Source organism: Macaca fascicularis, chromosome 3 (genome assembly GCF_037993035.2).
Source record: "Macaca fascicularis isolate 582-1 chromosome 3, T2T-MFA8v1.1".
Taxonomy (NCBI): Eukaryota; Metazoa; Chordata; class Mammalia; order Primates; family Cercopithecidae; genus Macaca; species Macaca fascicularis.
The window spans coordinates 108,327,119-108,340,546 of NC_088377.1; the positions used below are offsets into that span (position 1 = coordinate 108,327,119).

At 39.5% G+C, this 13,428-nt stretch overlaps 1 protein-coding gene across 1 annotated transcript in view; it reads right to left on the reverse strand.

Moving 5' to 3' along the window:
* Window positions 1-13,428, reverse strand: part of DNAH11 (dynein axonemal heavy chain 11) — a 385,830-nt gene that overhangs the window by 11,309 nt on the left and 361,093 nt on the right. Inside the window, exons 75-76 of the mRNA XM_065542209.2 lie at window positions 9,162-9,353; window positions 5,310-5,429 (exon numbers count right to left, since the gene is read on the reverse strand). Of these exons, the coding sequence (XP_065398281.1) occupies window positions 5,310-5,429; window positions 9,162-9,353 (312 nt within the window). The remainder of the gene's footprint in view (window positions 1-5,309; window positions 5,430-9,161; window positions 9,354-13,428) is intronic.

Here is a 13,428-nt window from a genome sequence, read left to right on the forward strand (position 1 = left end):
AATCAAAAATTCTAAATAGACATTTTCTCCAAGGAAGATACACAAATAGCCAATAAGCACATGAAAAGATGTTCAACATTGTTAGTCTTCAGGGACACGCAAATCAAAACTGTAATGTGACACCACTGCACCTCCACCAGAATGGCTAAAATAAAAAATGTGGACAGTAGCAGTGTTGGTGAGGATGTGGAGAAAATAGAACCGTCATACATTGCTGCAGGGAATATAAAATGGTGCAGCCACTATTTAAAAAACAGTTTGGTGGTACTTGCAAATGATAAACATAAAGTTATCACTTAGCCCAGCAATTCCACTCTAAGGTACATATACAAAAGAAAACATATGTCCACACAAAATTTGTACGTAAAAGTTCATAGCAGCATTATTCATAATAACCAGAAAGGAGAAATAACCCAAATGTCCACTGAGAGATGAGGTAAACAAAATGTGGTATGTCCACACAATGGAACATTATTCGGTCTTAAAAGGAATCGAGTACTGATACATGCTACAGCATGGCTGAAGCTTGAAAACATTACGCTAAATGAAAGAAGGCTACATACTGCATGAAACCATTCATATAAAATGCCCAGATCATGCAAATCTATACAGACAGAAAATAGATTAGTAGCTGCCGGGGGCTGGGGAATAGGGGAATAGGGGAATATGGGGTGGGGAATAGGGGAATATGGGGTGGGAAATAAATGGTGACTGACCGTTAATGGTTACAGGGTTTTTTTTGTGGGGGTGGGTAATAAAGCTGTTCTAAAACTGGTAATGGTTGCAGAATATACTAAAGACCTTTGAGTTGTGTAATTTAAATTGGTGTGCAAATTATATCTTAGTAAAACCTTTTTAAAAAATAATCAATAGAATCATGCTCATGCAGAAAGAACCTCCACATCATGAAAATATCATCAAAAATTTGGATGATATTTTTGGGCATGCACAGTGGCTCATGCCTGTAATCCCAGCATTTTGGGAGGCCGAGGCGGGCAGATCACAAGGTCAGGAGTTTGAGACCAGCCTGACCAACATGGTGAAACCCCATCTCTACTAAAAATACAAAAATTCGCCCGGCGTGGTGGTGCATTCCTGTAATCCCAGCTACTCGGGAGGCTGAGACAGGAGAATGACTTCAACCTGGGAGGCGGAGGTTGCAGTGAGCTGAGATCACGCCATTGCACTCCAGCCTGGGCAACAGAGCAAGACTCTGTCTCAAAAAGAAGGAAAAAAAAAATTGAAATCATCCTTGTTGAAATCAGGGGCAGGGACAGTTACTAGAAACTGGAGAACCAGCATCCAGCCCACTATGTTGGACTCCATGAGATTAGTGTCCTTTTTACATTTTCCTTTCTGGCATTTAATAAAAAACCGTCCCTGACTCCACTGCCTCTCCAAGTAGTGTTGGTAATGACAAGAAGCTCTAGTTCATTGTGAGTTTAAACACATGCATTTGCCCTTGGCCTTTTGGGTCAAAAATGCCATGGCCCCAAAATGCTGTTAGGGATTTTTAGATATTACTCAAGGTTGAATTATCATGGTGTCTTGAGAATGAAAAGGTACACTGGTGATTTTCCAGGCAATACCTTAATTTTACAAATGAATGAACTGAGGCACAGGGAAGCCATGCACAAAGCTAGACAGCAAGTCAGTAGCAGAACCAGAACTCTGGTCTTCCATATTGCCCGTGTTGTTCTCAGTGTCGGCCTGTACACCATCTACATACAGATACAAGTCATTGTTTTGGTGACCTGTGCTACGAACAGCTCAGCACTCCAGCCACAGCAGTATGGTGCAGAGAAAGACCAGCCTTTGGAGTCTGCCTGTGAGTTTAAATCCTGGTTTGGCTGCTTGACCTCTCTGAGCCTGAGGTTCTTTTTTGATTAAGTGGGATAATAATTACTCCTCCAGATTATAGTAAGAAGGAATCATACATATAAAGTGTGTGGTAATGACCCTTGGCAAAGAGCAGGTATTTACTAAAGGATTCCCATTGTTATCACAGATTAATGTACAGCCAAGTATTAAATATATATAATGAAAATGTATACTTCATAATAAAAAGATTTCCCATCTATTAAGCATATTGTTCTAGCATTGTACCAAAGTTTAGACCTGACAGCAAACCTGTAAGTCGATCATTCTTGTTTTGTAGATGATGAAACTGAGGCTAAGAGAGGGTCAAGTACATCATACGGCAAATACATAGAGGTACAGAGAGGTACTTCAATGGTGTTTTTTGTTTTTGTTTTTTACTTCAAAGCCCAGATTCTTGTTATTCTATATTACTAAAATAGTTTGTATGATATAACTTTAAGGTGATCTGGTACCTTATTCTCTGAAAGTAATTTACTGTATTTCTTAATTAACACTGCCAAATACATGCTTTATGTGAGAAAATGTTTTCTTTCTTAACTTTGGCCGGAGACCCTCTAAAGCCCATTGGAGAACTCTCTCTGAGCGCAAACTCATTCACTCAACAAGAAACTCACTGATCCTCCTAACAGCAAGATATCACTGAAAGCACTCTGATTCTTTTGATAAGAGCAGCAGAACTTTAAACCCCACACCATGAACGTGTTGCTTTTTGATCATGTTCCATTGCAACCAAAGACACTAATTTCCAAATATGTTAACCACTTGTGGGAAGTGGCAAAAAGATGTCCTGCAGATGAAGTGTTAGATCATGTTGCTAATCATATCAACAGCATGAACAGGAGAAACGTGCATGAGAACAAAATAACTGGGATTTGCAGCCTCTGACAGCAAGTCAGTTAAGTGCTTTAATTTCCTTTGGTGAGTTCAGGAGGTTCCTCTCCAGTGAGGATGCCAGTTTGCAAATGAAGCATTTCGATCCTGAAAACTTCACCAGATCTGTATGGAAGGTCAGGTACCTAAATTTCTGAAGGGCTTATACATACCACTGATGCCCCTTCAGGTTTCATCACCTATATTTATTTTACAGTCATTTGAATGGGAGTTCAGGCTTGTGAAGGTTAATGGACTGCTGCATTTGACAACAGTAATTCTCCCCTCAGCCACAGGCCAGAGCCAGGGGAGGGAGCATCCGCAGGAGCTCCTTGCGGGCCCCTTGCCCTCCACCATCATTCAGAGAAATCAGCCTCTGTAAAGGTCGCATGCCTGGCACTGTTTAGCTTTCCCATCTCCATGGTAACTTGCTCCCAGACCTCTCCTGAGGAGTGACTTCTAATTGTGCTAAATTGGAAGTCTCTCTCTGACATGTGGTCCTGCTCATTAGAACTAAGGAAAGACCATGAGACTCACCATCAAAAGAAGCAATTACATAACATTGTGCATTTTTTGCACTCTCTCCAAATTGTTCCACATTATTAAAATTAGTAACAAAATAATGTCCCCAGTTTTCTATATTAGACTAAAATACACTATGTTTTCCTGGTGTATTTTAGTCTAAAATGGACTAAATATTAGACTAATACGATTTTAGTGATTTAATCTAATATAGACTAAATATTAGACTGATATGATTATATTACTTCTTAAAATGAACTCGAGGAAGGTGATCGAATCTATATAATGCTTCTCTGAGGTGAAAGTTTCAGAGAAACTATAAATAGGACATTGCTCAAACTATTAAAAGCATTGCTTTAAACATAGTTGGTGTCTCACCCAGCTGGAAATAGACATGATATGGTGTACGGGTGCTTTAGGTTTCCAAGAAATAACCAGGAATGGCCATGAACCTGGATGCCATGAGAGAGAGAGCATGAGAAAACTACAGCCACCACACTCAGCTTGTGCAGTATGAGAAACAAAAATGGAGTACTTTTTCCAGAAAACACAGCCCCGGACTGGAACCATTCACATAGACACGGGATTACTAAGATGAGAAATGGGACAAGGATGCCTGGTCTTTAAAAACTCCACCTATAGGGGTGATCTGCCTCTTCCTCACGAGAGAAGGAAGAATGAGGCTCTCAAATCACCATACTTGTCTTTTTAACTGACACATAATAATTGTACATATTGATGGAGTACAATGGGATGTTTTGATACATGTATATGTTGTGTAATGATCAAATCAGGTAATTAGGCACAGCATCTTAAATATTTCTTATTTCTTTGGGGTGGGAACATACAAAATCCTCTCTTCTAGCTATTTTTAGATATACAATATTGTATTGTTGACTGCAGTTACCCTGCTGTGCAATAGGACAGACACCAGAACTTATTCTTCCTTTCTAGGGATGGTAACTTTGTATCCATTGACGATTCATTCCCCATTCTCTCCCTCCCCAGTCTCTGGTAACCACTGTTCTATTCACCACTTATAGGAGATCAGCTTTTTAGGAGTCTATGTGAATGAGAACATGTATTTGTCTTTCTGTGGCTGACTTATTTCATTTAACATAATGTCCTCCAGGTTCACCCTGGAGGATCTTTTCTCTTTAAAAAAAAATAACTATATTACTTTATTATCACACATAAAATATTAACAGGAATTCTATATTACCATGATAGGTTAATGTTAATTTCCCATCGTGTCATAAATGTCTTTTTTTTTTTTTTTACAGTTCATTTGGAACAAGATCCAAATAAGGTTCTTACCTTGCACGTGGCTGATATAATCTTTTGGACTATCTTGTTAGATTTAATTTTATTTCAAATTGACAAATAATAATTATATATATTTATGGGGCACAGTGTGATATTTTGACACATGTGTACATCATGAATGGTTAAGTCAAGCTAATTAACAAATCTATCACCTCACATACTTATTCACCACATTTTTCTAGAGCACATATTATAATAGAGTAACTGATACTGGTCAAACTGTAGACTATTCTCTAGGACTTCTATGACAGGCAAAAAAGAAACTTTAGTGAAATGAACTCTGGAATATAAATCAAAAGACTTCTATCAAAAGACGCACACGTCTCTTGCCCATGCCAACCTAGTGGCCTGGGGCAAATCCCCATGTTTCAGCATCTCGGCCTATAAAATGGAATAACAGTGTCAGCTCTGCATACCTCATAGGGTTTTTATAAAGAACCGATGAGTCAGTGCATGTGAGGGTGCCTCACGCTGGTACACTCTCTAGCACGCACAGAAATCACCTGGAAGACTTGTGAAAATGCAGATTCTGATTCTGTAGGTCTGGGATGGAACCCGAGATTCTGCTTTGCTAAGAAATTTCCCAAGAGGCCAAGCATCCTCAATAACATTAAGAATTACCCATAGTATAATTCATTTATAAAATTCTTACCAGAATTTTTTCCTCAGTGAAATTAATTTACAAATTAATTAATTTACAAATGTCTTACCAGAGATGGATTCATGAATTCTTCTAAATATACCCGACACAGTTTGCGATCCCAGTCATCTGTGATGTGGCCTCCATACATGATCTCACCAAAGAGATAACGGAGATCTTCCCATGGGACCTGGGGGGAGAACCACACAAATACTCACTGCCGGGTGCAGAGTTTGCCTCAGAGTAGCCAACCAGTGGCACGTGCCGCTTTAACACAATGCCCTCCAAGCCTCTGTCAATAGGAGGATTTAAAGGTGGTTCAGAAATTGTCTAAGTTTCTGCAGATAATGTCTTGGGAGAATTATTTTCAGTGTCTTCTAATATAGTCAGTGAAAATTCACTAACATTGAGCTATTTATGAAGATTGTTTTTCTTTAAGAGATGAGGTCTGGTTTTGTTGCCTAAGCTGGAGTGCAGTGGCACAATCACAGATCACTGCAACCTTGAACTCTGGGCCTCCAGCAATCCTCTCGCCTCAGCCTCCCAAGTAACTAGGACTACAGGCACAAGACACCACATCTGGCTAATTTTAAAAAAATTTTGTAGAGACAGGGGTCTCACTACGGTGTCCAGGTTGGTCTCAAATTCCTGGCTTCAAGCCATCCTTCCTCTTTGGCCTCTCAAATTACTGGGATTTACAGGCTTGAGCTGCCATGCCCAGCCTTATGCAGATTTTAAAAGAAACTGAGTCACCCCTAGAACATGTTTGCAGGGAAAGTTTATACATTCAAAATCTCATCTAAAAATTGTGAAAGGATGTTGGTTCATAAGGCCTTTGAAGTGTGACATGTTTTTATTATCTGATTTATATCAGCTTATATTATCAGATTCAGGAAAAGAAAGCAACATCCACACGATGTGAATTTGGAGTGTATTTAGAATCCTAGTACTTTCCAAAAGTCCAGGCAAACAAATCCCCTTGCCACAGATGGAGTTGAGGGCTTGTCTTATGGCATGACTGGCCTAATGATTGTTGTAAGGGTTGTAACTAATGACTTTACCATGTTTTACTCAAGAAATCACTGTATCTCCTCTTTATTTGGCTGAGCAGGGTTTGAAGCCTCTCTTTACTACCCTTTAGCTTCTTCTGGGTTTGCAAAACATGCCAGTGTGTGATGAAGCCTTTCTAGACAGGAACCTTTACACCCTCGGGGGCAGTATATTGCCTCCCAACAGTTCAAGTAAAAACGTAATTATAGCCTTCGCTTGTTGCATGATGTGACAGAACAGAACAAGTAAAATTGCTTCAACTATGCCAACGTACTTGCTACAAGTTTATTTGAATTTGAATAAATGAACTTCAAATATGTCTTTTAAGCTGGGTTGAGGTGAATGAAAAATAAGAGAGTGGTGCCTAGACCACAACATGCTCTCTCAACCACTGCATGGACTACCTTCCAAAGAGCTGAAATGGATGGAAAACAAAGGCTTCTGACTTTTAGTTCTTTTTCCGCTTACATTTAATTGATGCTTGCTACACATTTCAGTATTCAATATGTATCTCTTTTCAATTTTTATTTAACTAGGGATCTGTTCTTTTCAATAATTATTTATTTCAATAATTATCTGTTCTTTTTGATAATTATTTAGCTAAGGATTTGCTCTTTCCTCTTGTTTTTGAGACAGAGTTTTGTCCTGTTGCTCAGGCTGGAGTGCAGTAGTATGATCTCAGCTTACTGCAACCTCCACCTCCAGGGTTCAAGCAATCCTCTCACCTCAGCCTCCTAAATAGCCGGAACTACAGGCACACACCACCATGCCCAGCTAATCTTTTGTATTTTTTATAGAGACTGGGTTTCCCCATGTTGCCCAGGCTGGTGTAGAACTTCTGGACTCAAGCTATCCTCCCGCCTTGGCCTCCAAAAGTGCTGGGATTATAGGCATGAGCCATCATGCCTGGCCTCAGATCTATTCTTTCTCACTAATAGATTCTCTTTCCCTCAATCCTGGTCTTTGTTTTTTACATATACTTTCTGGAAAAGGGCATTTTGTACAACTAAACGTGCTCACAGGAATTTAATTCCCAAATCCTGATAAGTCGCTTTATGATGTGCAGAAAATGACTAAGCTGAAGACACCTGAGAAACATGAGAATGTGTTAAAAACTTAAGGCTGTGTTGATCCTGGAGCCCCAGGATGAAGAAAAGCAGGACACAGTGTGACTCAGTTGGTCAAGTGGTGTTTCCAAGACTCAGGATGTAAGAGCTGGAGAGAAACGCATGTGTCCACTTCCCTCTTCCTCCCCTTCCTTTCCACCTCAACTGTGTATAGGATTCAGCTGAAATACGATTCTATTCCTGGTCTCAGCCTCACAGGACAGTTATGAAGGACTTGAATCAAAGTCTTAAATGGTCCATTCCTTTTTCTACCTAGAACTATTATCATTTTAAGTGCAATAGTTTAGACAAAATGTGCTGGGAATCAACACAAAACTAGTACAATTAGAATGGTCAAAATATGCTCAAAGTATTCAGAATTACTTTTTAATTCTATAAGTTAAAAAATGAGGCCGGGCATGGTGTCTCACGCCTGTAATCCCAGCACTTTGGGAGGCCGAGGCAGGTGGATTATGAGGTCAGGAGATCAAGACCATCCTGGCTAACACAGTGAAACCCCATCTCTACTAAAAATACAAAAAAATTAGCCAGGCGTGGTGGCAGGTGCCTGTAGTCCCAGCTACTCAGGAGGCTGAGGCAGGAGAATGGTGTGAACCCGGGAGGCAGAGCTTGCGGTGAGCCGAGATCGTGCCACTGCACTCCAGCCTGTGAGACAGAGTGAGACTCTGTCTCAAAAAAAAAAAAAAAAAAAAAAAAAAAAAAGAAAAAAGAAAAATGAGAGATATGGAACACTGAACATCAAATACCGTATTAAAACCATGTATTTTGGATATAACTTATTTAAAATTTGTTCCTTAGGAAAACACACCTATGTTAGGTACCAAGGATATCTATTCTAATAGCAATCAAATCACCACTGAAGCTTGAGAAAACTGACAACAAAAATTTTAACAATTGTTACTGAAGGAACATAAAACAATAGTTTCCATTTAGAAACAGGGACGGGTGATTTTTAAAACGCTTTATAGAAAATGTGGCCTAGAGTACAACACTTGATTGGTTTTGACACATGTATCCTAGTTTTAACGGATTTAACTTAATGAAAAAAGTTTCCCTTGTGAGGATTAAGCTAGAAAATCCTTAGGAATGAATGGTTCTTGCTTTTTGAAATCCAATCATTGGGTTTATGAGAATTTACACAAATGTTCTTGATGAGGCATTCCCATTCCCATCTGTAAAACACATTTTAGCTACGAAATAAAATCATTCATCTACCTTTAACTTCAAATCAAGGGGAACATTACTGAGAAAGTCACAACAAGGTGGCATCCTTAATACATAATAATGACATATGCAGGAAATGCACCATTATTTATATATGTGACGCGCTGTAAATTGCTTCCATCATCAGAACTAATTGTAGTGATTATTAATGCAGTTATGAACTGTCAGAACTGCTGTATGTAATTACATTTGTGCAAATGCTTCATTACCTGCCTAATGAATCTGGCATATACGCACATGTAAACCACTGTTTTTGTTAACATAATGAAGGACATTTTTTTTTTTTTTTGGCACTAAGCTGCTGATGTAGAACTGGTTTGACCTATCTTATGAAGTTCGAACATCCACTGCTGGAAAACCTTTGATCTGGTTTATTTTCACACTTGGCAGAAGATACATACATAGTGTCGGCTATTTCAATAATAGCTTCAAAAGAGAAATTATGGTCAATTTTGATTGTGCCCAAAGACTGACAGTTTTGTAAACTCCTTGGAAGAGGTTATTTGACCACCAGCACTTACTTTAGGGTTTGCCTCTAAGTAGTTGTAGAGGACATTGGCACAAATGGTGAGGTCTCCAGGATTAAAAGGATAGTTTCGGCTCCAGCCCTGGGGGCCAAACCTCAGTCTCCCAGCAACACAGGCATGGAAGTAGCAGAGAGAAAAGAGGATGCTTTTAAACTCCTGCTCCTTGGAGCATATTTCAAGTGTATCCTGGGAGAAAAGAGAAGAAATACTCGATTATTCATCCATCTGTATGGTTTCCAAGAGCAACGGTCTGAGTTTTCAATAATCTTGTAAAGAACTTTGAGAGCAAGATGCTACAGAGGTCACATGTAGTTTTCAGCATGGCTCCTTATCCTATGAGAGCACAACAGGAGACGATTGGGCATTTGCCAGTCTGTTGGCTTAAGAGGAATACTTTTATTTTGCTTCAGTCATGCTTTTAAATGCTTCTAAGTTCACTAGAAAATGAGACACTTCATTTTAGCCATTTCATACTGCTTGACATCATTTTCCCCTGCAAAAGTTTCCTTGTAGAATCTGGATGACATAAAGCCATCATCTTGATTTCATCACTGTAGTAGAACGCTATTAGAGTTTGGAGAATGCTAGTTAACCACAGCTATCCATTCTTCCCTAGTTCCACTGCAGTAGAGATCGCCTGGGCACACGGACACCTATGACTGTTTCCCAGCCTCCCTTGAAGACATTTGTGTCATAAGACCAAATTTTTGCCAACAGAATTTCAGCTGAAGTGTTGTGTATAACTTCCAGGTCATTTGCTGAAAATGAAATTGCTTGTGTTGTCACTCTTCCCTTTTTCCTGACTTTATTTTTTATTTTTATTTTTTTTTGAGATGGAGTCTTGCTCTGTTACCCAGGCTGGAAGGCAGCAGCACCATCTCAGCTCATTGCAACCTCTGCCTCCTGGGTTCAAATAATTCTGCCTCAGCCTCCTGAGTAGCTAGGATTACAGGTGCATGCCACTACACCCAGCTAATTTTTGTATTTTCAGTAGAGATGGGTTTTCACCACATTGGCCAGGCTGGTCTTGAACTCCTGTCCTCAGGCGATCCACCCTGCTTGGCCTCCCAAGGTGCTGGGATTATAGGCATGAGCCACGGGGCCCAGCAAACTCTTTTCTTTTCTATGTCTAGAAATGATGACGATTGGACAAGTCTGGAAACCTTGAGTTAGGTATGGCAGAAGCACTCATCAGTCTGGGCGTGTGAATGATCTCATGGAACAAAGCTGCCTAATATGTGAGAGAAAAAAACTCCTATCTTGTTTGAATTCCTAGAGCTTTGATTCTCTTTCTTACAGCAGCTTAGCCTGTACCTTTAATAAAATCACCATGACACATCATTTCCTTCCAATGAACTAAAAGTAAAATTCATTGTTGGGATGGCTAGGTGATATATGGAAAATTGGGAAACACATGTCTAGACCTGTGAGGTTTTTTTTGTTTTGATTTTTGGTTTTGCTTTTTTGAGACAGAGCCTTGCTCTGTCACCCAGCGCCCCGGCTGGAGTGCAGTGGCACTATCTCGGCTCACTGCAACCTCCGCCTCCCTGGTTCAAGTGATTCTTCTGCCTCAGCCTCTCGAGTAGCTGGGACTACAGGCATGCGCCACCATATCTGGCTAATTTTTGTATATATTTTTAAATAGAGATGGGGTTTCACCAGATTGGCCAGGGTGGTCTCAAACTCCTGACCTCATGATCCACCCACCTCGGCCTCCCGAAGTGCTGGGATTACAGATGTGAGTCACTGAGCCCAGCCGAGACCTGTGAGATTTCTTTGAGAATGCAGATGGAAAGTGGAATCCTGGAATGCTACATTGATACGGTTAATGCTCAACAGCCATAAAATTAAAAGGAGAAAAATAGCTGTCCAATCTATGGCTTAAAAGTCATATTTCACCCATGTTCAGATTTGGCAGTTCTGTGAGGCAAGGAAAGGAAGTTGAGGACTACTCCTTCAGTTGGCATTGAGCAATAGGGGAGGAAGAGGCCAAAATCTGCCCTTCCCTGCTTAGTCCTTTAAAATGGGCAAACGATAGCCAGTTCACATTTGAAATGGATCTGACAACGTGGGCCATATATGAAGTATACGTAGAACCAGTGAGTAGGGGTTCAGACTTAGTCTTCCAGAGGACTTGTGGTACTAAACCAAGACCAGATTTGTTCTGTGTAGGCCAGGACCAGAGAGCTTAGTTTCTTTAGACAGTGCTTTTAGCAGAATCCAGGGCTTCCACCAAATATGGTTCTAGAATTGGCCAGGAAGCATGTAGTGCAGATCCAATTAAATCACTAGGTCACTCTAAATCATTAGGCCATTTTTAGGTCATTTATGGGGCTTGGAAATATACAATCATTAAAAACTAACTTTTCCACAAATAAAGGGCAAGCTTTTGAAGGCAGAAAAGAGAAACTGTATAACTGGAATTAACCTTGAAGGGTATAAAAGAATATTACTTTTAAATGTAAGAAATTTCTAGGAGATCCATATAAGTATCAAAATTTCACTTTGGAATTATGATCTAACAAATCACTTAATACCTTTCTAAATTACAGGTAGTCCACATAAAACCCAAGGCACTACAATAATTAAGCACATCACTTCAATCTGTATTTTATATAACTGACTTGGCTTTATCCTCAGTGTTAAAAGAAACAAGACAATCCATTTCATTGTGTTCTGATAACATAAATGATGTAGGAAGAAAATATGAATCAGGCTGTCTGAAGAAAAGGTATGAGTCTACCTACCAATCCACATTTCAGGCCAGTGGTATTTTTGCAAACCAAGTGATAAGTAAATTAATATTTTATAAATACAGACTGCATTGTGAACAGAGAACAGGCATCTGCATACACATAACAGTGCTATTTGTACACAATCACCAATTTTATATGCACAATGATCAGTTACTTGTTTTTGTCTGCAAATTTTACAGAAACAGAAATCTATATTCTTACTCTAAAAAATATAGTTATCTGGGTGTGAAGGGAGCCAAAAGAGTACTCCTTTATGACATCTTCCTCAAGAGGCTTTTTAGCTGAAAGGTGTAGGTAGATGGCATCCTACAAGAAATGGTTCTTTATGTCTTGGTCACTTAATTAAATTTACAAAAATATTATGCAATGCTCGGGATAATAAAGCACTAATATTAAACTGTTCATTTTGAATACACACGCCAAAGTTTGGAGGCAAATTCTAATTTGTGAGGAAAGATTAAAAATATGGATTTAAAAATTAGCCAGGCATAGTGGCATATGCCTGCAGTCCCAGCTACTCAGGAGGCTGAGGTAGGAGGATTACTTGAGCCCAGGAGTTCAAGGCTGCAGTGAGCTATAAGCGTGCCACTGCACCTCAGCCTGGGTGACAGAGCAAAAAAAAAAAAAAAAAAAAAAAAAAAAGAAAGAAAAAAAAAAGATTTAATTAGATTTGATTTGAAAAATATCCTAGCAGTACAGTTGACTTGTATAAACCTCTTGGATATTTTACTCCACTGTGAGGGACACCCAGGCAACAGGAACAACTGGTCCTCATTTACCTAACCCATATGGGTAACAAGAGAGATAGCATTCATCACTCTATCCATAGACAGGCTTTAACAAGATTGGACCACAGCAGCAACACAGAAGACCCAGGATAATACAAGGAGATGTGGGAAAGGACATCTGGGATGGAGACTGCTGACTGCCTTCCTTAAAAAGTCTTGCTAATTTTTAGCTGGGCATATGGTTGCTTAAGATAAATTCACTTTTCCTAGCCTCTCTTGCAGCTAGGTAATGCAATGTGACTAAGTTTGACCAATGAGATTAAAGGAGAATTTCTGTATGTTAACTTGTAGGAAGCACTTGTACACCAATGCAAACACGGTATTTTTTCTTTTGTCATCTTCTTTGTTTCTTCTTTCTTCCTCCTGTCAGGAATGTGGATATGGAGGCTGCAACTCCTGCAGTCACCAGGGACCATGACAAGCCCATACTAGAAATGGTGAACCATAAAGAGCCAGACTGATGACAATTTGTGGTAATACATGAGTTCTGAATGGACTATCTGTAAAACTCTTATGTGGCAGAACTACTTTTTGGCCTTGTGTATAAGCCACTGTTATTTTATAAGAACTTCTTTCAAAAGCAGCCAACCCAACATTCTAACTGATAGAAGGGTAATGGGAACTTATTCACAGAGAGCCAGGGAGCACAGGCTAAATCCCTTGAATTATATAATCTGATTAAAAACTGCATTTTGTTTTCTAACATAATGACAGGTC